Raw genomic sequence first — 25,716 nt, forward strand, 5'->3', positions numbered from 1 at the left:
TCAGGCCCCCTTTGAACTATACTCTCTCTGTGTGTGTGTGTGTGTGTGTGTGTGTGTGTGTGTGTGTGTGTGTGTGTGTGTGTGTGTGTGTGTGTGTGTGTGTGTGTGTGTGTGTGTGTGTGTGTGTGTGTGTGTGTGTGTGTGTGTGTGTGTGTGTGTGTGTGTGTGTGTGTGTGTGTGTGTGTGTGTGTGTGTGGTTCTCTTACCTCACTCTCTCTGGAAGATATGAGCATGTGAATTGTGGGCAATATGCTTTTTGGATGTGATGATAGTGCCACAGAATCAAAATACTCTTCTATCTTCCTCCCTATCCCCCCTCTCTGTCTCTCTCCCTCCTCTCTGTCTCTCTCCATCCTCTGTCTCTCTCCCTCCTTTCTGTTTCTCTCCCTCCTCTCTGTCTCTCTCCCACCTCTGTCTCTCTCCCTCCTCTGTTTCTCTCCCTCCTCTCTCTCTCCCTCCTCTCTGTCTCTCTCCCCCCTCTCTCTCTCTCCCTCCTCTCTGTCTCTCTCCCTCCTTTCTGTTTCTCTCCCTCCTCTCTCTCTCCCTCCTCTCTGTCTCTCTCCCCATCTTTCTCTCTCCCTCCTCTCTGTCTCTCTCCCTCCTCTCTGTTTCTCTCCCTCCTCTCTCTCCCTCTCTCTCTCCCCCTCTCTGTCTCTCTCCCTCCTCTCTGTCTCTCTCCCTCCCCATCTGTCTCTGTCTCTCTATCTCTCTCCCTCCCCATCTGTCTCTGTCTCTCTATCTCTCTCCCTCCTCTCTGTCTCTCTCTCTTTCTGTCTCTCTCCCTCCTCTCTGTCTCTCTCCCTCCTCTCTGTTTCTCTCCCTCCTCTCTGTTTCTCTCCCTCCTCTCTGTCTTTCTCACTCCCCATCTGTCTCTCTCTCCTCTCTGTCTCTCAATAACATTTCATTGCTTTATTGGCATAATAAAATAAATATTATTATGAACAATTCAACATTGGAAACATAAACACACTAAGAAACATTTATTAGAAACAGAAACAGAAGAAGAAGAGAAGACATATAGACATATTAATCAGAATAGTCATTAGTACAACAAAACTATTAAACTCTATCTCTCTCTCGCTCTCTCAGGTGCAGGGTCACATGCCTCCTCTGATGATCCCAGTGTTTCCTCACGACCAGCGATCTATGGCGGCTGCTGCCGCACAGCAGGGCTTCCTCTTCCCACCGAACATGTCCTACAAGCCAGGTACACACACACACACACACACACACGCACGCACGCACGCACGCACGCACGCACACACACACACACACACACACACACCAAATGAAACACAAAACACACACACACACACACACACACACACACACACACACACACACACACATACACACATACACACATACACACACACACACACATAGACACACACCCAAATGAAATATTTCCGTGCCATGTGTTTGTTTCAAGTTAAGATGTGGCCCTTAGTGTCTCTCTCTCTCTCTCTCTCTCTCTCTCTCTCTCTCTCTCTCTCTCTCTCTCTCTCTCTCTCTCTCTCTCTCTCTGTCTATCTCTCTCTCTTTCTCTCTCTCTCTCTCTGTCTCTCTCTCTTTCTCTCTCTGTCTCTATCTCTCTCCCTCTCTCTGTCTCTCTCTCAATTAAATTCAAGGGGCTTTATTGGCATGGGAAACATGTGTTAACATTGCCAAAGCAAGTGAGGTAGATAATATACAAAAGTGAAATAAACAATATAAATTAACAGTAAACATTACACATACAGAAATGTCAAAACAATAAAGACATTACAAATGTCATATTATACATATATATACAGTGTTGTAACAATGTACAAATGGTTAAAGAACACAAGGGATAATAAATAAGCATAAATATGGGTTGTATTTACAATGGTGTTTGTTTTTCACTGGTTGCCCTTTTCTTGTGGCAACAGGTCACAAATCTTACTGCTGTGATGGCACACTGTGGAATTTCACCCAGTAGATATGGGAGTTTATCAAAATTGGATGTGTTTTCGAATTCTTTGTGGATCTGTGTAATCTGAGGGAAATATGTATCTCTAATATGGTCATACGTTGGACAGGAGGTTAGGAAGTGCAGCTCAGTTTCCACCTCATTTTGTGGGCAGTGTGCACATAGCCTGTCTTCTCTTGAGAGCCAGGTCTGTCTACGGCGGCCTTTCTCAATAGCAAGGCTATGCTCACTAAGTCTGTACATCGTCAAAGCTTTCCTTAAGTTTGGGTCAGTCACAGTGGACAGGTATTTTGCCACTGTGTACTCTCTGTTTAGGGCCAAATAGCATTCTAGTTTGCTCTGTTTTTTTGTTAATTCTTTCCAATGTGTCAAGTAATTATCTTTTTGTTTTCTCATGATTTGGTTGGGTCTAATTGTGCTGCTGTCCTGGTGCTGCTGCTCTGTGGGGTGTGTTTGTGTTTGTGAACAGAGCCCCAGGACCAGCTTGCTTAGGGTACTCTTCTCCAGGTTCATATCTCTGTAGGTGATGGCTTTGTTATGGAAGGTTTTGGAATCGCTTCCTAATTCTGCTCTGCATGCATTATTTAGTGTTTTACGTTGTACACGGAGGATATTTTTGCAAAATTCTGTATGCAGAGTCTCAATTTGGTGTTTGTCCCATTTTGTGAAGGCTTGGTTGGTGAGCGGACCCCAGACCTCACAACCGTAAAGGGCAATGGGCTCTATGACTGATACACGTATTTTTAGCCAGATCCTAATTGGTATGTTGAAATTTATGTTCCTTTTGATGGCATAGAAGGCCCTTCTTGCCTTGTCTCTCAGATCGTTCACAGCTTTGTGTAAGTTACCTGTGGCGCTGATGTTTAGGCCCAGGTATGTATAGTTTTTTGTGTGCTCTAGGGCAACAGTGTCTAGACGGAATTTGTATTTGTGGTCCTGGCGACTGGACCTTTTTTGGAACACCATTATTTTGGTCTTACTAAGATTTACTGTCTAGGTTCTCTGTCTAAGACAGGTTCTCTGTCTAAGATCTAGGTTCTCTCTCTCTCTCTTTCTCTCTCTCTCTTTCTCTCTCTCTCTGTCTCTCTCTCTTTCTCTCTGTCTGTCTGTCACTCTTTCTCTCTCTGTCTCTCTCTGTCTCTCTCTCTCTCTCTCTCTCTCTCTCTCTCTCTCTCTCTCTCTCTCTCTCTCTCTCTCTCTCTCTCTCTCTCTCTCTCTCTCTCTCTCTCTCTCTCTCTCTCTCTCGTCCTCCTGCAGTATTTCACACTCTTTCTCCGTATCTTGCTGGTACTTCTGTTGCCCATGAGATCAGCAGAAACCTGTGTGAGACAAGGCTCACTTCCGGTTCACTACCTGGTTGGTCATTTAAGTAGCAATAGATTGGCTATTGTGAACGGTGGAATGTTGCTGGTCATGATGCGCTGAAAGCATGTCAGTTGCACAACACATATGTGACAAGAATTTTTACACACACACACACACACGCGCGCGCGCACACACACGCACACACCCACCACAGACTCCCTCTCCCTGGAGTACAAGGCAGTATTCTAGTCACCACCTGCTTTCATTTTCTACTCTTCCTTTTTCACATTCCATTCTTTCACACATTCCAAGGCCCAGGATGTGTCCCGAATGGGCACCCTATTCCCTATATGATGCATTACGTTACCGTAAGACATCTGCACATGCATACAGATGTGGGGTCCTTAATTTGAGTTACGTCACAGGAGTAAAATAGTCCCATCAGCAGGAGGATATGATGATCTTTAATCAAAGTGCTAATTTCTAACAGGAAATGAGTTTGAGGCTCTTGTAGGCTGTAGTTTAGCTGTGAGATCTAGCGAAGGAAATAGAACTTCGTTTTTTTCCGTGAAGTGTCGAGGTTCTTTTGAATCCCCCCCCGGGAAGATTCTCTGCGACAACAGAGTGATCAAATGAAGATACGACACCTGTACAGATGTTACTCAACAACATGTTAATGAATAGATCAGGGATCATCGACCAGGTTCAGCCGCGGGACAATTTTTGTCTGGAGCGGACGGTCGGGGGACCCGGAACCCGGAACGTAATTGCAAATAATGAGTAGACTGCAAATTGACCGCGAGAAGCACAAATAGATATTTGAGGAAAACATGATCATTTCGAACCTTGTAGACGATCACGTGTCTCTATTATGCGTGGGAATACTTGGGAACACGTTTCCTAAATGTTACATTTACATTTACATTTAAGTCATTTAGCAGACGCTCTTATCCAGAGCGACTTACAAATTGGTGCATACACCTTATGACAACCAGTGGAACAGCCACTTGCATCTAAATCTTGTTGGGGGGTGAGAAGGGGGGTGAGAAGGATTACTTACCCTTACTTACCCTATCCTAGGTATTCCTTGAAGAGGTGGGGTTTCAGGTGTCTCCGGAAGGTGGTGATTGACTCCGCTGTCCTGGCGTCGTGAGGGAGTTTGTTCCACCATTGGGGGCCAGAGCAGCGAACAGTTTTGACTGGGCTGAGCGGGAACTGACTTCCTCAGTGGTAGGGAGGCGAGCAGGCCAGAGGTGGATGAACGCAGTGTCCTTGTTTGGGTGTAGGGCCTGATCAGAGCCTGGAGGTACTGAGGTGCCGTTCCCCTCACAGCTCCGTAGGCGAGTACCATGGTCTTGTAGCGGATGCGAGCTTCAACTGGAAGCCAGTGGAGAGAGCGGAGGAGCGGGGTGACGTGAGAGAACTTGGGAAGGTTGAACACCAGACGGGCTGCGGCGTTCTGGATGAGTTGTAGGGGTTTAATGGCACAGGCAGGGAGCCCAGCCAACAGCGAGTTGCAGTAATCAAGACGGGAGATGACAAGTGCCTGGATTAGGACCTGCGCCGCTTCCTGTGTGAGGCACGTACTCTGCGGATGTTGTAGAGCATGAACCTACAGGAACGGGACACCGCCTTGATGTTAGTTGAGAACAGGGTGTTGTCCAGGATCACGCCAAGGTTCTTGCTCTGGGAGGAGGACACAATGGAGTTGTCAACCGTGATGGCGAGATCATGGAACGGGCATCCCCGGGAGGAAGAGGAGCTCCGTCTTGCTGAGGTTCAGCTTGAGGTGGTGATCCGTCATCCACACTGATATGTCTGCCAGACATGCAGAGATGCGATTCGCCACCTGGTCATCAGAAGGGGGAAAGGAGAAGATTAATTGTGTGTCGTCTGCATAGCAATGATAGGAGAGACCATGTGAGGTTATGACAGAGCCAAGTGACTTGGTGTATAGCGAGAATAAGAGAGGGCCTAGAACAGAGCCCTGGGGGACACCAGTGGTGAGAGCGCGTGGTGAGGAGACAGATTCTCGCCACGCCACCTGGTAGGAGCGACCTGTCAGGTAGGACGCAATCCAAGCGTGGGCCGCGCCGTTAATCACTTGGAGCTGATTTCCTGGTGTTTGTACAGCAAATCTGTATGTTTTTTTGGTCAGGAAATTTGGGGGCCAAATTAAACCACCCTGGAATACTGGAATACTTTATGGGGCTCAAAATAATACATTCTAGCATTTTTACTCTTGTAAAACCTAACGCAAGAACATAAGACATCTTTGAGAGAGGAGAGACAATTCAGTAATAAAGTTATCCCTCAAGGAGGGGTGGCCTGTGGTTATCTTTTTTTGTTGTTTTGTGACAGTATTTTAATTGTATTTTTTGTTGTGGAGGAACTAATTTTTTGTTGTGGAGGAACTAGACATTTAGGGAAGCCACCTACAGGAATGAGTCAAACAAACAAACAAAAGAGAGAGAGAACCAGAGTGAGCAAATGGGTCTGGAGTGGGGAGGGGTGCAGGCTTTCTCTCGGTGTGGTAAACTCCCTTGTCTCATCCCATGCTGTGTGTTGTGTTGTCTCTCCCCTCCTGACAGGTGATAACTACCCCATGCAGTTCATTCCATCCACAATGGCAGCTGCAGCCGCTTCAGGACTGAGCCCGCTCCATCAGGTAGGCCCATGTGCTGCTCCTGCAGTGAAACGTTTCCCGTAGGATCTAGGACCAGCCCCCAATCCTAACCGTAACCATCAGCATCTAGGGGAAACTTCACCCTACACCCCCATGTGCTGCTCCACAAAGGAAAGATGCTAATATGCTAACAAGTATTTAAAGTGCCAGATTTAGGCCTACCAAATATCTGCACCAGGTGCAAAAGTTGTAAAAGTATTTGATTTATTTGATTTTTTCCCCCGCGGAGGGAATTACTTCTAGAGGGTAGATCCCAATAAGCCAATGTTATTATCAGTTTGTGAAACAGTCGAACCCTAACAAACTAACTCGGCATCAGCGACAATGCTAACTAATCAACCCCCTATAGACTCCCGTGTTTACCAAATCCTATAGACTCACGCTATTAATCTCTGAAACGTGTCGGGCAGAGTCAAACAAAGGCCAATGTGATAAATCACTTTGGTATTCCAAGTTCCAACCCACCAGCACAGCACCTGGCCTAGGCAATTCGTCATCTTTTTTTATGGGTGCTTGACACCTGTGGTTAGCAATTGGCACGTATAGATAACAGCTATCATAGAACTTTGCTACACAAGAAGACGAAGAACAGGACAGTCTTCCTCTCTCAGGCCAGGCTCTGCTTCCTATGTAGCTCTGCCGCCTGAGAGACGAGTCGCGGCGAGGACACAGTGAGATGACAGCGAGACATAGCCGGCAAAAAAAAGAGACATCGTGTGACGCAATGGGACACAGCGAGACACAGCGAGACACAGAGACACAAAGGTTGTGTTAACACAGGCAGCCCAAGATCCCCCACACTAATTGGTCTTTTGGGCAATCACATCAGATCTGTTCACATCAGATTTTTTTCAGAGCTGATTTGATTGGTCAAAACAGCGATAAGACACAGAGAGACACACAGCGTGAAATGAAAGATAGACACTGTGAGATGAAAAAACGACACACAAGCGAGATACAGAGAGACGCACAGACAATAGGTAACAGGCCTCAACAGCTCCATTTGTCATAGCAGTACGAAACAGTTTCTACAACGTTGAGAAAAATAGTGTGTTTTCACTCTTATCGTAGTGTTCGAGTCAAAGAGCTGCAGATGAACGTGTGTCAGTGTCATTGTCTACTGTATGTATCGGGGACAAATGTAAGCATACAGCTGGAATGAAAGAAAGAAAGAAAGTCAGCCCAATTTTCCGCTAATTGCTCTTTTGACCAATCAAATCAGCTCTGGAAAAGATCTGATGTGATTGGTCAGAAGAAAGAAAGAAAGCCAGAACGAAAGAAAGAGGAATACCAAATCCATTACACTCCTATACACACACACACACACACACACACACACACACACACACACACACACACACACACACACACACACACACACACACACACACACACACACACACACACACACACACACACACACACACACACACACACCAGGAAGTGTTTCATTTAGCCTTTCCTTAGTTAGTGTCAGGCAGACAGGCAGTCCATTTCCCCCCTTCTCTCCTTGCTAACCTGCTGAAAAAGACAAAACCCCATTTGTTTTCCTGATCAATAGAAACCTAGCTAGCTAAGGGGATTCTCCCACTCCCCCTAGGGGCAGATCTAGGATCCATGTAGTCTTATTCATTATTATCTATCAGGAACAAATGATCCTAGATCAGCACTACTCAGCCCTCAGATTCAAATGTATAAAGCACAATAACATGCTTTCTCTTGCGTACTATTTCACTAACCTGGCTATTAAAACCAGCATGGATGTAGGAAAATGACACTCATCATTTAGTTTCAGTCAAATTAGCACTAACTGCCAGAGCTCCCGTCCAATAATCAGGCAGCGAGGGGTCTTTTTGAAGACTGTTTGTCAATTTGTAATTTAGAAAATCACTGCATTGTCTTTTCTCAGGGTTTACTGAAAAGCGAGAGGTCCGATTGGCGTTGTTTACGTTGCACATTGGCTTTTAGCCCGGCCATCGATCCCACAGTGTTTTTTTTCCCGGGAAAAGGGAGAAAAAGGCCTGTTTTTTACGCTTTTGTTTGTTAGACAGTTCCTTAAACGACATTATGCCGATTGGCAAGGATAGGGTCGATGTCAGGTAAACAATAGTCAAATTGTACATTTACAAGACTCAATGTGGCTAAGAATGACTGTGGCAATCTGCACTGCTTGACTCCCCAGTAACAGTCGACTACGGGCCGTGTTTGTCAGATCTACAGTGCATTTGTAAAGTATTCAGACCCCTTGACTTTTTCCAAATGTTGTTGTGTTACAGCCTTGTTCTTCTCATCAATCTACACACAATACTCTGTAATGAAAGAAAAAACAGGTTTTTAGAAAAAATACGAATGTATAAAAATGTCAAAGTTTTCAGACCCTTTACTCAGTACTTTGTTGAAACACCTTTTGCAGCGATTATAGCCTCGAGTCTTCTTGGGTATGACGCTACTAGCTTGGCACACCTGTATTTGGGGAGTTTCTCCCATTCTTCTCTACAGAGCCTCTCAAGCTATGTCAGGTTGGGTGGGGAGCGTCGCTGCACGGCCTCTCCAGAGATGTTCGATCAGGTTCAAATCAGGGCTCTGGCTGGGCCACTCAAGGACATTCACTTGTCCCAAAGCCACTCCTGCGTTGTCTTGGCTGTGTGCTTAAGGTCGTTGTCCTGTTGTAAGGTGAACATTCGCCCAGTCTAAGGTCTTCAGCGCTCTGGACCAGGTTTTCATCAAGGATCTCGCTGTACTTTGCTCTGTTTATCTTTCCCTCGATCCTGACTAGTCTCCCTGGCCCTGCCGCTGAAAAACATCCCTAGCTTGATGCTGCCACCACCATGCTTCATCATAGAGATGGTGCCAGGTTTCCTCCAGAAGTGACGCTTGACATTCAGGCCAAAGACTTGGTTTCATCAGACCAGAGAATCTTGTTTCTCATGGTCTGAGAGTCTTTAGGTGCCTTTTGGCAAACTCCAAGTTGTCTGTCATGTGCCTTTTACTGAGGAGTGGCTTCCGTCTGGCCACTTTACCATAAAGGCCTGATTGGTGGAGTGCTGCAGAGATGGTTTCCTTCACAAAGGTTTTCCCATCTCCACAGAGGAACTCTGGAGCTCTGTCAGAGTGACCATCGGGTTCTTGGTCACCTCCATGACCAAGGCCTTTCTCCCCCGATTGCTCAGATTGGCTGGGCGGCCAGCTCTAGGAAGAGTCTTGGTGGTTCCAAACTTCTTTCATTTAAGAATGATGGAGGCTACTGTGTTCTTGGGGACCTTCAATGCTTCAGAAATGTTTTGGTAGCTTTCCCCAGATCTGTGCTTCAACACAATCCTGTCTCGGAGCTCTACGGACAATTCCTTCGACCTCATGGCTTGGTATTTGCTCTCACATGCACTGTCAACTGTGGGACCTTTATATAGACAGGCGTACTGCAATCAAGTTATAGAAACATCTCAAGGATGGTCAATGGAAACAGGATGCACCTGAGCTCAGTTTCGAGTCTCATAGCAAAGGGTCTGAATAGTTATGTAAATAAGCTATTTCTGTTTTATTTGTAATAAATGTGTAAAATGTTAAAAAATAACTGTTTTCGCTTTGTCGTTGTGGGGTATTGTGTGTAAATTGATATGGATTTATTTATTTTTTATTCATTTTCGAATAAGGCTGTAACGTAACAAAATGTGGAGAAAGGGAAGGGGTCTGAATACTTTCCGAATGCACTGTATGTGTGAAGCTCTTGTCTGATGTTGTTTTGGCAGCCGTATTTAAAGGGGCGGGGCATTCCTGTTTTAGTTTGTGTGGGTGTGAGTGTACTTGGGTATAGAGGCCCATAACTCAGACTTCCGTTGTCTAACTGTCTTACTCATTCCCATACATAATTCGTGCTTAGTAGAGAGCGAGACAGTGTGTGTGTTTGTGCATGTGCAATGGGCCTCCGATACATTCCGCGTCGATACCTCAATCCCAGCTCTCCTCTCCTCCCCAGTCTTATGAACAGCAGCCATGCACCGCGGTGAGTAACGCTTGCGGCCACTAATGATTGACGTGTGAGGCCCCACCAGTCATTCAAAGCACATTCTTGCGCAGATCTCATATCGCCAGAGGCCCGGGCGCTCTTCGTACGCTCCAAGGAAAATAAGCGGTGTGACATCAGGGCTTTGTTTCAATGCGGCGAGGGCACCTTCTGTTTGTGTTTAATATCGGCTTGGGAGAGGGCCGTCCAACTCACTGCCTGAACCCCAGAATAAGACGGCGCGGCGGTCCTCCGCTCCGCTGCGGTGGGTCTCGTGTGTCTGCCGCCCTCCTCCCGGACCTCAGAGCTCCCAGGAGGCCTAGCAGTTTATACTGAAGTGAAATTAGATCTCACAACACTGGGGCCATGAGAGACTGGGGAGAGAGGAAGGAGAGGGGTGGGGGAGCGAAGAGTGGGGAGGGGAAGGGGGAAGGGGGAGAGGAGTGAGGGAGGGAGGGGGGAGAGGAGAAGAGAAGATACAAGAGAGAAGGAGAGAGAACATAAAATTAAAGAAGAGTGGCGAAAGGGAGAGATTAGAGGAGAGGAGGAGGTAGGGAGGAGAGTGAGGCAGGCCAAGTTTTACTGAACACAAGCCATTTCTGGGTGGTTTTCCTGCAGGATTGGGGCTTTGATATGTTGTCAAGTCCTCAGACGGAGGTTGACAGCGGTTTCAGGCAGTGGTCAGAGCTTTGATTCAGACTGCTGGACCTCAGACAGAGACTCTGTGTTTCTCTTTGCTAGATTGTTTAAAAAAAAAAAGATTTACCAAGTGTCTTGGACTGAATTGAGGTTGATTCTCAAGAGTTATTCTGTGAAGAGTAAGAAATATATATACATGTGTACTCTGTCATTTAACTTTTAAGCATTTCTCTGACTTGAAGTTTTGAGGAACACTCAAAACCTCAAACTGGATCCAAGCGTTGATATGAATCAATACGCCCCTCTGTTCCAAGCATCTGTTGAATGAATTGGCGTCGTAGATACACCGTCGATGAGTTGAGTTCAATGTGCTTTTCTCTGGAACCCAACCTTGGTAAACAAACATATTCTTCCAACAATGTTCACAGTTATCTTTTTCATTCTAGTTTCAACCCGATCAACTAAAGACAAGTGCTCTGTGTTTTCTCTCAGAATTGTGTGTGTGTGTGTGTGTGTGTGTGTGTGTGTGTGTGTGTGTGTGTGTGTGTGTGTGTGTGTGTGTGTGTGTGTGTGTGTGTGTGTGTGTGTGTGTGTGTGTGTGTGTGTGTGTGTGTGTGTGTGTGTGTGGTTGGCTCTGACACACACATCACATTGTAGACAGGAGCTTTGCCAAGCAGGGATAAGAAAACGATACACTGAGTCATGAAAAGAGAGGAGGCGGGAAGTAAGTGTCCGACTAGCGGCTGGCTGCTGATGTTAATAACTTGTCGGTTTCCCTATTTCCTCCCTTTGTAGCAGCTGTACGCTGCCCAGCTGGCCAGCATGCAGATCTCGCCCGGAGCCAAAATGGCCTCCCTGCCGCAGCCTCAAAACTCCTCAGGCCCCCTCTCGCCCTCTGCCTTGAAGAGTAAGAAGAGAGCATCGAGTCCTGTCACTCACATTAAGGTCAGCTGTCCGTTTACGCTTGACTTTGTGTGTTTGGTTTTGGACCTTGGTTATCTATGAATCACTGGCTACGGCAATGATTCAAGTGAAAGGGAGTGAACATGTATGCGCTCATACGGAGACACACAGACACACGCTCATGGAGTCATTGGCACTGGCTGCTGCTTGGCATGGGCTCAGACCTCTTTCACTGGAGCTCGAGACCATACTCGTAATCCTGACTCGACGAGGCTATAATGGGAGCCATGTGTCTATGTGGGGTCGCTGCAACCAGCATCACAATAGACCAGAGTCAGAACTCACCGCAGCTGTACAGTAGTACTCTGGCCTTGGAACGTCCACCCTTCCCTAACCCTTTTCCACTCTTGCTAACGCCCACACTGGCATCCCACTCGTCCCCCCAGCCTCCCAAATCACGTTCCTTCTCCTCTCCTCAAGACCGGTTTCAAATTAAATCCATGTTTGTTAGCGTATCCTTCACCACACAAGAGGCTTCCTCTTTTCCAGTTGTTGTCCCTTCCAGGGATTTCTCACAAACTCAATGTGAGGCGATGTGGTCATGAACCTTGGATTAGGAAAGAGAGGATAAGACACCACAACAAAAGTCCCATTGGCTTTTTTTCAACCCTACTGGATGATGAGATAGTTAAGGGACTTTCAATTTGAGCACTGGAGTGGTGAACAGTACAGCCCTGTATTTTTGATAGAATTGATCAAATGTATTTATAAATGGCCACAACCTGAGAGGGGGGATAATTGAGTAAAGACCTGATGAAGTAGCAATCTGAGGTTGAAAATATAGCTGTGTAGCCTTATTTTCCCCATCCTCTGAATAATGTGCTGTCCCAACACAGTGGCCTGGGGAACACCACAAAAGTCTTAAAGCACTCTCGCACTCTAAAACACATTATACACACTCTCCAACCAACAAGCCAAGTTTTTCACCAGGTCTTCACTTAATGCAGTTTGTTATAATACCTTCATAACACCGTCAAAATACTGGTGCTTTCCCATGTAACAGGGCCATGGTGTGTTTTCAGCCTTCGCTTAGTTCTGTGCCCACTCTTTCTTCTGTCTTCCCCAGGAGGAAGGATCGACACAGCCCCTGAATCTCTCAGCCCGACCCAAGACTGGCGAGCCCCACCACTCCCCATCCTCGCCGTCACACAGCCTGTACCCTGGCAACAAGAGCAGGCCCATCAGCGTGGGGAAGAGGCGCATCCCCAGCCCCCTCTCCAACATGGGCAGGGGCTCACTTGGTGGGTGCAGGGAACACACACATGCATGCTCAATCACTCACATTAGGTACACATGTCAATGCACACAAACCCCTTCACACTGCACACAAACAGTCCTAGCATCCTCCGCTAGTTCAAGTCACGAGATTTCAACCCCAAAGGAAACCTGTTTTTATTTATTTTTTTACGAGAGTCTAAAGCCCTGTATTTAGCCCCCCCTGAAAGACCCAGTTAGCGGAAGCAGTGAAACCCAGCACACGTTTGGTTTCAAGAGACTTCCTAACATCATTGTCTGCCCTGTAACATAAACCGTTATGCTATCTGTGATTAAGCCCAATCTCAAGCCTCTCATTACGGTGAAACTATTTTCACTATCTTCTAGAGCCGCTTCACTCGCATTTCCTTCCTATGTGCTATTTTCTCAACCTTTTTTGACTGGCCACCTGTTAGAAAAGGAAGGCAACGGAAAGTTTGCACCCCACACTGTTGTTTAACCCAAAATAAACCCCTAGCCTCAACCACCTAGGCACACGTGTTCATCTGAAAGAGCCGGATATGTACAAGCGATACGGTAACGGCTCCACCTCACCTTCGGACAGTCGAGACACAATTTTCACAATATTGCATGTCTCAAAGAATAGGAGCTACGGTCGGTGTCCCTTTGGATTCCGACACTTTTCCTGTGAGTTCACACACAGCAGTGATTTCAGATCGGTCTGCTGCTTTGTCCGTCACAATCAGAACACTGACAGGGGCTCAATGCTTCCCGCCCACAGACATCCTGTCTAGCCTGAACCCCACGCCACTGTTTGGGGACCAGGATGCGGTGATGAGCGCCATCCAGGAGGCGAGGAAGATGAGGGAGCAGATCCAGAGAGAACAGCTTCATCACCAGCAGCAAAGCCTGGAGGCCAAGCTCACGGCCCTGAGCGGCATGGGTTTCAGCAATGGCAGCAAGGTCAGAGTCACGGCACCGATAAAGACGCACGCACGCACACACGCACGCACGCACACACACACACACACACACACACACACACACACACACACACACACACACACACACACACACACACACACACACACACACACACGCGCACACACACACACAAACACACACTAGCTACTATCTAATCAGCGCTATTAGCCTCACAATGCTGACAGAAGCCTGAACAATGTACACTTGTCTTCTCACGTGCGCACCTGTAACGCCATTCTCAGATTGACACAGCCCAATTCTGTCATTCTGTCACTTTCTCCTCTCAAGTCATGCATGTACTGTAAAGGGGAAATTGTTATGTCTGCTTTTTTTTGTTGCTCTGGATCCCTGGCCAGTGCTCTTGAGATCCTAACTTCGTTCATGTCCACATGGCCACCCAGAAGCCCCGACTGCTTTGAATTGCCAGCAGCTGGGCCGTGTGTGTGTCCGTCAGTGTGCGCGCGTGTGTGCCTTTGTGTGTGCCTGTGTGTGTATGTGTGTGAAGCAGGGGGGGGGTGTTGAGTCCAGCAGCACCTCTTGGCCCCTCCCGCCCCCTAATCCTACACCCACGGGGACCCCCATGTTAAAAAATATCTTCAAAAAATATCAATCAGATCTGTCAATCATGGAACAGGAGCAAAAGGGAAATACATTTTGAAAAGAGGAACTGATCCTGCCGTCTTCCGAAGGGATTGATTGATCCCCATGTTGGCAGAGAGGATGGAGGAAAGCGAAGATGAATCATGAATATTTCAGCGATGCATACTTTGAACCCCTTCTCCCACAGCCCCAACTAGGCCAAGCTTAATGTACATATTCAACTAGGATATTTGCTTTTGATTGGGGGTTGTTTGTTTCGCATTAAGTGGTTGAAAATATTCAAAGTGGTGAAAAATATTCTGCTATTTATCAGTGTTTTGAATGTGTTTTTTTTATGTAGATGGGTTTACATGATCGAAACGTCTAAATGTATCAATTATCTTAAAAGGTCCAATGCAGACATTTTTTTTTTATCTCAATATCGAATATCACATTTCTGGGTGACAATTAAGTACCTTAATGTGATTGTTTTCAATTAAAATGGTAAAAAAATGAATAAAATGGCAAGAATTTAGCTATGACTGTCTGGGACTGGTCTGAGTGGGGAGGAAAAAACTGAATCTAGCTCTTATTGGCAGAGAGGTTTGGAACTCTCTTTCTTATTGGTCTATTAATTATGGTCACCGGGCAGGCCAAAACTCCATCCCACCAAACAGCTCTTACACTAATAGGGCATTAGCATCATTTTTACAATTTTACAGTATTATTCCAACCTCATAGTGTGGAAATATACAGTACCAGTCAAAAACACAGGACAATCACATTTTTGACTGTACTGGGCCTTTAAATGATCAAATGAAGCTTGGTTGATTGTGAACAACAGGTTTTTAGGTGAGTTTCTTATGCGTTTCTCTGTTCCGCTCTCACTTGTACCAACACTATATTTTCCGACTTTATAAGAACAAACCGAGAGATGCAGCAGTTTACTTTATGGCTCCATACCTTCTAATAAAACTTTGGAATCCCTCAAAGTAATTGTTTCCGGTTCTAAAACAGGGCAGGCCAGTGTTTGTAGTTCAGTTTTATTCGTTACCTAACAACAGTTCCTCGAGCGTGCTTTTCTGAGCTTTAAAAGTATCCTTTTTCTGTAAAAAGGTCTTAGTCCATTCATGACTCACCTCCTCCGTTCTGCAAAATTGCCCCACTGTACAATTCAATGGAGATGCTACACTCGTGTATTTCCGTCTGAGCGTCATGCTTTCTTGAAAAGCATTTTCTAGCAATATTTGTTGCTATTTTGGGGACATTTTATAGACATTCTTTAGATGGGCATTAGATTAGACAGTCTGAAACGACTCAAACACGTGATCCACCTCTGACCTCAGCCATAAAGGGATTGAGTGAGATATCCACACAGATGAATGGGTTCTTATGCCACAGGTTGGGTTGGAGAGAGTGTGCGGCGTAACTTTATATGAAGCTATGCTGATGGTGTCTGTGTCTGTGTGTCTGTGTGCATGCATGGTGCTGGCCGCCTCCATAATGTATAATGTCATTATAGCTCCCCTTGTTCACAGACGCTATAGCGCTGTCCAGCAAGTGGCCTTGTGGAGTATCGCGTTATGCTTATGCTGCTTCCAACAGGGCCCGTGGCTGCCAAGCAAGCACACTGAAATAGCACTGAGTGTAAGTGGGTGGGTGGGTGTCGTGTGTATGAGAGAGAGACTGTGTGTGTGAGACTGTGTGTGTGAGACTGTGTGTGTGACACTGTGTGTGTGACATTGTGTGTGTGTGTGTGAGAGAGAGACTGTGTGTGTGATACTGTATGTGTGTGTGTGTGTGACACTGTGTGTGATGTGTGTGTGTGTGTGTGTGTGTGTGTGTGTGTGTGTGTGTGTGTGTGTGTGAGAGAGAGAGACAGTGTGTGTGTGTGTGTGTGTGTGTGTGTGTGTGTGTTTGTGTGTGTGTGTGATACTGTGTGTGTGACACTGTGTGTGTGTGAGAGAGAGAGACTGTGTGTGTGATACTGTGTGTGTGATACTATGTGTGTGACACTGTGTGTGTGTGTGCGTGTGTGATACTGTGTGTGACACTGTGTGAGTGTGTGTGTGAGAGAGAGACTGTGTGTGTGATACTGTGTGTGTGATACTGTGTGTGTGTGAGAGAGAGAGACTGTGTGTGTGAGAGAGAGAGACTGTGTGTGTGAGAGAGAGAGACTGAGGGTGTGTGTGTGTGTGTGTGTGTGTAGGTGTGTGTGTGTGGAGTAAGTTTAGGCCAGTTGTGAGCAAGCGAGCTGCCCCTGTGTAGAGCGTTAATGCGTCCTACTCAGGAGAGGACTTGTGCTTTATTTGAACGCCCCTGTCACTAAACCCACTTAACTCTGTCGGTAGTTGACATGAGCTGTTGGGACAACTCAACTACGTCACACCAGCTCTTTAGTGTGCCACACTGCATGGAAAGGAGGGAAGGTTGAGGAGAACATTAGAATGGGGATGCCTTGAGTCAAGTCCGGCCAGTCACCACACAGCCGTCTCTTTTGCCTGTCGTGCTATTCACAGGGTGTGAAGGCGCGCGTTGTCATTGGAGGCACGCGTCTCATCGTTTTTTTTCAGCTAAGTCATGTAAAAGTACTTTTGCGTTAGCATTTATTCAACACTCTGTGTACTATTTTTTAAATAGGGTGGGCCATGAGCTCCTTTAGTTTCAGTGGGCTACAGGGCAAGACGTCTGTATTGAGAGATGACAGGCAGAGTGAGGGACAGAGGGAGAAGGGAGAGGAGGAGTAGGAGAGAGGGAGGGTTACTTCACTGCTCCTTCAGTTTCAGTGGGCTACAGGGCAAGACGTCTGTATTGAGAAATGACAGGCAGAGTGAGGGAGAGAGGGAGAAGGGAGAGGGGGAGTAGGAGAGAGGGAGGGTTACTTCACTGCTCCTTTAGTTTCAGTGGGCTACAGGGCAAGGCGTCTGTGTTGAGAGATGACAGGCAGAGTGAGGGACAGAGGGAGAAGGGAGAGGAGGAGTAGGAGAGAGGGAGGGTTACTTCACTGCTCCTTTAGTTTCAGTGGGCTACAGGGCAAGGCGTCTGTATTGAGAGATGACAGGCAGAGTGAGGGACAGAGGGAGAAGGGAGAGGAGGAGTAGGAGAGAGGGAGGGTTACTTCACTGCTCCTTTAGTTTCAGTGGGCTACAGGGCAAGGCGTCTGTGTTGAGAGATGACAGGCAGAGTGAGGGACAGAGGGAGAGGAGGAGTAGGAGAGAGGGAGGGTTACTTCACTGCTCCTTTAGTTTCAGTGGGCTACAGGGCAAGGCGTCTGTGTTGAGAGATGACAGGCAGAGTGAGGGACAGAGGGAGAAGGGAGAGGAGGAGTAGGAGAGAGGGAGGGTTACTTCACTGCTCCTTTAGTTTCAGTGGGCTACAGGGCAAGGCGTCTGTGTTGAGAGATGACAGGCAGAGTGAGGGACAGAGGGAGAAGGGAGAGGAGGAGTAGGAGAGAGGGAGGGTTACTTCACTGCTCCTTTAGTTTCAGTGGGCTACAGGGCAAGGCGTCTGTGTTGAAAGATGACAGGCAGAGTGAGGGAGGAGGGAGAGAAGGAGGAGTGAGGGATTTCACTGCTCCTGGAGGAAGCAGTTAACATTTGTGGGTCGGTGAGAGCAGGGTTTGCCCGTATGTGTCGCCGCGGTAATGAGCTCAACACGACGCTGATAAAACTGCTCGGCCGGCGCGGTGTTTATAGGGCTGCCATAGCAACCCGTTGAAACATGTGCCCAGGAGAGCCTAGCCAATAGAGGAGCTCTGTGTGTCTTTTTTAAGTCGAGATAGATCGAGTTGAATGTTGGACAAGCCTCAGTCCCATAAAGTAACAATAGTATCTTTTTTTAAATGTTCTTTTATGGCTTTGTACAATGTAGCTAATGTCGATTATTCATCATTGTTGTCATTTATGAGTGAGCACGTTGGACTTCTGACTGTAGGCTTGCTGCCATACTAAGTACCGGTGCAGATTAAGTCCCAAATGACTTTTTTGGGGGACTTTTGGGTGAGTCCTGATTTGATCTTGAGTTAGTCCTGTAGACTGTTTCCAAGTGTTCTGTGAGTCTTGGAATTGAAATTGGCCCCTTCAGTTTCTCTGCAGGCAGAGAGACTGGCTCTTTAAACAATTGTTACAAGTCATTGTCTCTTTATTGTCTGTATTCGTCTCCTATAGGTCTTTAGGTGACTCGAAATCCCCCGTTGAAGGTTTTTTGGCAAAAATATCCTGGTAGTTCATGATGCCGTTAAGGGCCCCGGGGCCTGTAGAATCAGAAACAGCCACATAACATCAAAGATCCACCGACATATTTTTACAGTAGGTATGGGGTTTCGCCTTATGCCTCCTGATTTCGACACTAAACCCACCACTGGTGTGCATGGTCAAGGAACTCTATTTCAAATCAAGTTTTTTTTTGTCACATGCACCATTTTCCCGGGCCTTCCTCTCTGACACCGCCTGGCACTGAGGCCCTGGATGGCAGGACGCCCTACTAAGCAGTGATGCAACCAGTCAAGTTGCTCTCATTTGGCGCAGCTGTGGAACTCTTTAAGGATCTGAGGTCCCATGCCAAATCTTTTCAGCCTTCTGACTATGTTGGTGTGTTTGGACCATGATGGGTCCTTAGTGATGTGGACAGCAAGGAACTTGAAAGCTCTCAACCCGCTCCACGACAGCCCTGTTGATGTGAACTTCCATGTAATCTGACCAGAGCATTAGTTTCAGTCCAAGTGCCAATGCCGTTTAACCAACTCCAGGATGACGTAGAGCTTTTTGGCCATGCACACCAGTGGTGGGTTTTGCATTTAAATGACAGTACACAAACAGATATCTAAGTACCTCATTCCTGCTGTAAAATATGGGGGTGGATCTTTGATGTTATTGGGCTTTTTTGGTCCTGGGGCCCTTGTTAAAGTCAACGGCCTCATGAACTTGACCAAGTACCAGGACATGGTTGCCTCTGCCTGAAACTTGGCCGCAAGTGGATCAGTAACCCGAAGTACACATTAAAATACACAAAGAAATCATTAATTGACCACAAAAATTGCCGGAATTTAAATCCCATTGAAAACCTGCGGTTTGAATTGAAGAGGGCCGTCCATACGCCCAGACGAAGGATGTCAAGGATCTGGAAATATTCTGTATGGAGGAATGGTCTATAAAACATTTTAGAAAAATGCTCAGTGTCATTATTAAAACAGGGGTGTCAAAATCTCTTTCTATGAGCAATTGTATTAGTTCAAAATAATATCATGTTTTTGATCATACAATATAGCTCAGTATTTGAATGATTTATTTTATACAGTCATTTTCCCTCATCTTTATCAAGGGTGCCAACAATTTCAGACCCCGCTGTGTGTGTGTGTTTTATTTATATATATATAACAGTCTAACAGTCTTCATATATAACAGTCTTTTCCACCACAGTTTTGGAGCGTGGCAGACTCATTTGACGGAGCGGGTGGATGGGTGGACAGTGCAGGATAAGCAGAGACTCCGTAGGCAGGATGGGTGGACAGTGCAGGATAAGCAGAGACTCAGTAGGCAGGATGGGTGGGCAGTGCAGGATAAGCAGAGACTCAGTAGGCAGGATGGGTAGACAGTGCAGGATAAGACTCAGTAGGCAGGAGACTCAGTAGGCAGGATGGGTGGACAGTGCAGGATAAGCAGAGACTCAGTAGGCAGGATGGGTGGACAGTGCAGGATAACTCCCAGAGAGTCACTTAGGCAGGATGGGTGGACAGTGCAGGATAAGCAGGATGGGTGGACAGTGCAGGATAAGCAGAGAGGCAGGATGGGTGGACAGTGCAGGATAAGCAGAGACTCAGTAGGCAGGATGGGTGGACAGTGCAGGATAAGCAGAGACTCCGTAGGCAGGATGGGTGGACAGTGCAGGATAAGCAGAGACTCCGTAGGCAGGATGGGTGGACAGTGCAGGATAAGCAGAGACTCAGTAGGCAGGATGGGTGGGCAGTGCAGGATAAGCAGAGACTCAGTAGGCAGGATGGGTGGACAGTGCAGGATAAGCAGAGACTCAGTAGGCAGGATGGGTGGACAGTGCAGGATAAGCAGAGACTCCGTAGGCAGGATGGGTGGACAGTGCAGGATAAGCAGAGACTCAGTAGGCAGGATGGGTGGACAGTGCAGGATAAGCAGAGACTCAGTAGGCAGGATGGGTGGACAGTGCAGGATAAGCAGAGACTCAGTAGGCAGGATGGGTGGCAGGATGGGTGGACAGTGCAGGATAAGCAGAGACTCAGTAGGCAGGATGGGTGGACAGTGCAGGATAACCAGATGGGTGGAGTCAGGATAGGCAGGATGGGTGGACAGTGCAGGATAAGCAGAGACTCAGTAGGCAGGATGGGTGGGACAGGTAAGCAGGATAAGCAGATGGGTGGACAGGATCCGTAGGCAGGATGGGTGGACAGTGCAGGATAAGCAGAGACTCCGTAGGCAGGATGGGTGGACAGTGCAGGATAAGCAGAGACTCCGTAGGCAGGATGGGTGGACAGTGCAGGATAAGCAGAGACTCAGTAGGCAGGATGGGTGGGCAGTGCAGGATAAGCAGAGACTCAGTAGGCAGGATGGGTGGACAGTGCAGGATAAGCAGAGACTCAGTAGGCAGGATGGGTGGACAGTGCAGGATAAGCAGAGACTCAGGAGTAGGCAGGGATGGGTGGACAGTGCAGGATAAGCAGAGACTCAGTAGGCAGGATGGGTGGACAGTGCAGGATAAGCAGAGACTCAGTAGGCAGGATGGGTGGACAGTGCAGGATAAGCAGAGACTCAGTAGGCAGGATGGGTGGACAGTGCAGGATAAGCAGAGACTCAGTAGGCAGGATGGGTAGACAGTGCAGGATAAGCAGAGAGGCAGGATGGGTCCAGGATAAGCAGAGGCAGGATGGGTGGACAGTGCAGGATAAGCAGAGACTCCGTAGGCAGGATGGGTGGACAGTGCAGGATAAGCAGAGACTCAGTAGGCAGGATGGGTGGACAGTGCAGGATAAGCAGAGACTCAGTAGGCAGGATGGGTGGACAGTGCAGGATAAGCAGAGACTCAGTAGGCAGGATGGGTGGACAGTGCAGGATAAGCAGAGACTCCGTAGGCAGGATGGGTGGACAGTGCAGGATAAGCAGAGACTCAGTAGGCAGGATGGGTGGGGAGCATCGAGTCAGTGGCAGCTTACATGGTAGCGCTGCGCTGGATAGATCTGGCGAATGATCTTGTTCTGTGGCCATAAATCATTTTGGCCATAAATCATCTTTCTCGCGCGCGCACGCTCTCTCTTCTTTTTTCCTGCATTATTTGACTTAATTTATTCTCCTGTTCTCTTCTCTTCTTTTCGATCCGGTCTTTTCTAAAAAAAACTCCTCCCCTACCTCCCCTAAGCTGGAGTGGCTGTCTTTAAACTCTTACCTCTCGCCAAAAGCACCGTGTGAGAAAATACGAGTCGAGTTTGCCACACGATCATTAGCACAAACCTACTCATATAGACCGCCTCTAAGATCACAAAGAAGAGCAAAACCTTTGATCCGAAGACGGCCAAATTACAATGCAAACAGCTACGCATCGAAGACCGAAACTTGTTTGCTGTGTACGTTTGCTAAATTGCGGAATTTCTTTGAAAATGTGTGTTCTGTGATGTGATGATTGTGTTATTCTCTCTGAGCCCTTATACCAGAGCTTTACAGGCCTCTTAATTGGACTCTTAATAGCATTTTCACGCTATTAGGCAGACCCAAACTGTACTGTGCTGGCTTGGATATTTATTTTCACATGGTTCTTTCCAGCATGGTTCCGACAACTGTGGTGCGTGCGTAAACCAGGTCAGCTCTTCACAGCTCGGCTCGGTGGTGTGAATCAACCCTTATTGACCTTTGACCTCTCTGTGTTTTAGGAGCGGATGCACTTTGAGAGTTTGAGTCAGCACCTGGGCAACCTGGGAGAGGATGATGGAAAGACGGGCCACATTGACCTCACCAGACATGAGGATGTTGATGGTGAGTCTCCTCTTCTTTCCCCCTGCCTTTCTTTCAAAATGTCTCAATAATATGTTCCTTCTTTCTTTCAAAATGTCTCAATAATATGTTCCTTCTTTCTTTCAAAATGTCTCAATAATATGTTCCTTCTTTCTTTCAAAATGTCTCAATAATATGTTCCTTCTTTCTTTCAAAATGTCTCAATAATATGTTCCTTCTTTCTTTCAAAATGTCTCAATAATGTGTTCTTTCTTTGTTTCAAAAAATGTCCAAAAAATACATTTTTCTCCCTTTCTGTCCCCTGAAAGCTCTACATACACATCTCTTTCAGTGTTCCATACTTTTACGTAAGTGCATACTGTACCGTACAGTGTGTTCTGGTTCATGTTTATGACTGTGTGTGTGCTTGCCATCCGTGTTTATATGAATGTGTATAGAAGTACACTGCCGCTGTATGGCTTGGTGCGTAATAGTAGGAGACCAGAGGAGAAGAGAGAGGGTCAGACGGATCTTTAACAGACAGGAAAAGAGGTTGGGTTCGAGGCAAAAGTGGGCACATCCTGCTCAGGCTAAATAGATGCCAGTGACCCTTCACTTGGGGCCCTTGGTTAGATAGCGCCACTTTTGGGGCCTCTTTCAACTGTGTTCCCTACGGCAGAGACACAGACAGAGAGATCGTCTGCTCTGCACACAGGTATTCATTCACCAGACCCAAATATTTATTGTGTTCTCCTCGGATCGCCTCAGTAAGTGGACACTTGAATGTCCAGGCACAAACCCCTGCCTTGCACCAAAAAGGCCCACTCTGTGATATTTACAGTTGTTCAATACCCCCATCACAACCCCTGAACTTTATAGCAAACTAAATGACGGGGCTTCCGTTTAGTTTTTCAAATTAAGGACCTTTAATACGACACAATTGTTCAGTGGGCTTCTTACTGTACGTCGACGAGGAACAAGAAGCGGTGTTCTAGATTCTCCCCCTCTTTCCAACCCACCAAACACTGTTTGTGTCTCAGACAATTCCACCCTGCCGAAGTATGCAAACAGAAGCAAGGCAGTTAAAAACGGAAGCCCACCTGTTTTCTATTAAAAAAAACAGTGTCTACAGGTTACAGTGGATTGGTAAGCATTCATCATGCTGTGGTTTGAAATCAGAGCTGTAAACACGGGACCGTAAACAGAGATGTTATCTGTCTGATAATCAGAGCGTCGTTGATGGCGACCGCAGCCAGGGGTTCCATCCCTATTTCCTCTATGCTCTTCTGTGTAGAGTAGACACAGATCCCATCCTTACTGTAAAACACGAGTGCAAACACACACACACACACATACACTTTCATTTGTCTCCTCCCTCACTGTCTGGAAGCCACGCTCTTAGACATACTGTGCAATGTATGTACTCTGTGGCTTAAAAGTTTTCTTACACGAACGAGTGAGTGATTGAGTAAGTCATGAAATGGCCCTCCCTTCCCACAGGTGTCTCCTGCACTACAGAGGCCCGGGTCTTCAGGGAGACCAGGGGCAGGAACAGTACTGAGCCCCACATTAAGAGACCCATGAATGCCTTCATGGTGTGGGCCAAGGACGAGAGGAGGAAGATCCTGCAGACCTTCCCCGACATGCACAATTCCAACATCAGCAAGATCCTGGGTAAGATGGCAAAGCTGTGGTCAAGTGGTAATACTCCCTGGCATGTGGCATATAAAACTCCCCACCGGAGACCAGGGTTCAATCCTGTCCTTCTCACTCTTTCTCCCACATGCCTGTTTGATTTCCTTACCGTCTGAATGAAGTGTTTAAAAAAAATATATATATATATATATATATATTAAATATGCCCTCCATATACCGTGGCCTTGTTATGGTAATACAGATTCTTTCAGTTGCAAAAATTAAGTGGATTGATCTACCACAGACAGCAATTGCCCTCAGACGAACAATCAAACAAGCAAAGCGTCAATACAGGATTAAGATTGAATCCTACTCAAATCAAATGAAAGTTTATTTGTCACGTGCGCCGAATACAACAGGTGTTTACAGTGAAATGCTTACTTACAGGCTCTAACTAATAGTGCAAATAAGGTATTAGGTGAACAATAGGTAAGTAAAGAAATAAAACAACAGTAAAAAGACAGTGAAAAATAACAGTAGCGAAGCTATATACAGTAGAGAGGCTATAAAAGTAGCGAGGCTATAAAAGTAGCACCGGTTAGTCGGGCTGATTGAGGTAGTATGTACATGTAGATATGGTTAAAGTGACTATGCATATATGATAAACAGAGAGTAGCAGTAGCATAAAAGAGGGGTTGGTGGGTGGTGGGTGGTGGGTTGCGGGACACAATGCAGATAGCCCGGTTAGCCAATGTGCGGGAGCACTGGTTGGTCGGCTACACTGGCTCTGATGCTCGTCGGATGTGGCAGGGCTTGCAAACTATTACAGACTACTAAGGGAAACCCAGACTCGAGCTGCCCAATGACACGAGCCTACCAGACGAGCTAAATGCCTTTTATGCTCGCTTCGAGGCAAGCAACACTGAAGCATGCACGAGAGCACCAGCTGTTCTGGATGACTGTGTGATAAAGCTCTCGGTAGCCGAAGTGAACAAAACCTTTAAACAGGTCAACATTCACAAGGCCGCTGGGCCAGAAGGATTACCAGGACGTGTACTCAAAGCATGTGCAGACCAACTGTCAAGTGTCTTCACTGACATTTTCAACCTCCCCCTGACCGAGTCTGTAATACTTACATGTTTCAAGCAGACCACCATAGTCCCTTTGCCCAAGGAAGCAAAGGTTATCTGTCTAAATTATTACCGCCCCATGGCACTCATGTCGGTAGCCATGAAGTGCTTTGAAAGGCTGGTCATGGCTCACATCAACAGCATCCTCCCGGACACCCTAGATACCGCCCCAACAGATCCAGAGATGACGCAATCTCAATCGCACTCCACACTGCCCTTTCTTAGCTGGACAAAAATAACACCTATGTCAGAATGCTGTTCATTGACTACAGCTCACCATTCAACACCATAGTGCCCACGAAGCTCATCACTAAGCTAAGGACTCTGGGACTAAACACCTCCCTCTGCAACTGGATCCTTTACTTCCTGACGGGCTGCCCCCATGTCATAAGAGTAGACAACAACACGTCTGCCACTTTGATCCTTAACACTGTATTCCCTGTTCACCCATGACTGCATGGCCAAACACGACTTCAACACCATCATTAAGTTTGCTGACGATCACCAACAACGATGAGACGGTCTATAGGGAGGGGTCAGAGAACTGGCAGTGTGGTGCCAGGACAACAACCTCTCCCTCAATGTGAGCAAGATTAAGTAGCTGATCGTGGACTACAGGAAAAGGCGGGCCTAACAGGCCCTCATTACCATCGACGGGGCTGTAGTGGAGCGGGTCG

At 46.9% G+C, this 25,716-nt stretch overlaps 1 protein-coding gene across 14 annotated transcripts in view; it reads left to right on the top strand.

The window, feature by feature from the left end:
• The window catches only part of LOC118396216 (transcription factor SOX-6-like), a 165,726-nt gene that overhangs the window by 125,981 nt on the left and 14,029 nt on the right, over positions 1 to 25,716 (top strand). For 12 of the 14 annotated variants that reach the window (XM_052465442.1, XM_052465448.1, XM_052465441.1 and 9 more), the window contains 7 exons: positions 1,090 to 1,207; positions 5,851 to 5,927; positions 11,380 to 11,529; positions 12,614 to 12,788; positions 13,544 to 13,725; positions 22,214 to 22,316; positions 23,775 to 23,948. In XM_052465442.1, coding sequence (XP_052321402.1) covers positions 1,090 to 1,207; positions 5,851 to 5,927; positions 11,380 to 11,529; positions 12,614 to 12,788; positions 13,544 to 13,725; positions 22,214 to 22,316; positions 23,775 to 23,948 — 979 coding nt within the window. The remainder of the gene's footprint in view (positions 1 to 1,089; positions 1,208 to 5,850; positions 5,928 to 11,379; positions 11,530 to 12,613; positions 12,789 to 13,543; positions 13,726 to 22,213; positions 22,317 to 23,774; positions 23,949 to 25,716) is intronic. The other 2 variants (XM_052465443.1, XM_052465455.1) reach the window with 2 other exon arrangements.

The sequence above is a fragment of the Oncorhynchus keta genome, chromosome 17, assembly GCF_023373465.1.
Source record: "Oncorhynchus keta strain PuntledgeMale-10-30-2019 chromosome 17, Oket_V2, whole genome shotgun sequence".
In the NCBI taxonomy this organism is placed as follows: Eukaryota; Metazoa; Chordata; class Actinopteri; order Salmoniformes; family Salmonidae; genus Oncorhynchus; species Oncorhynchus keta.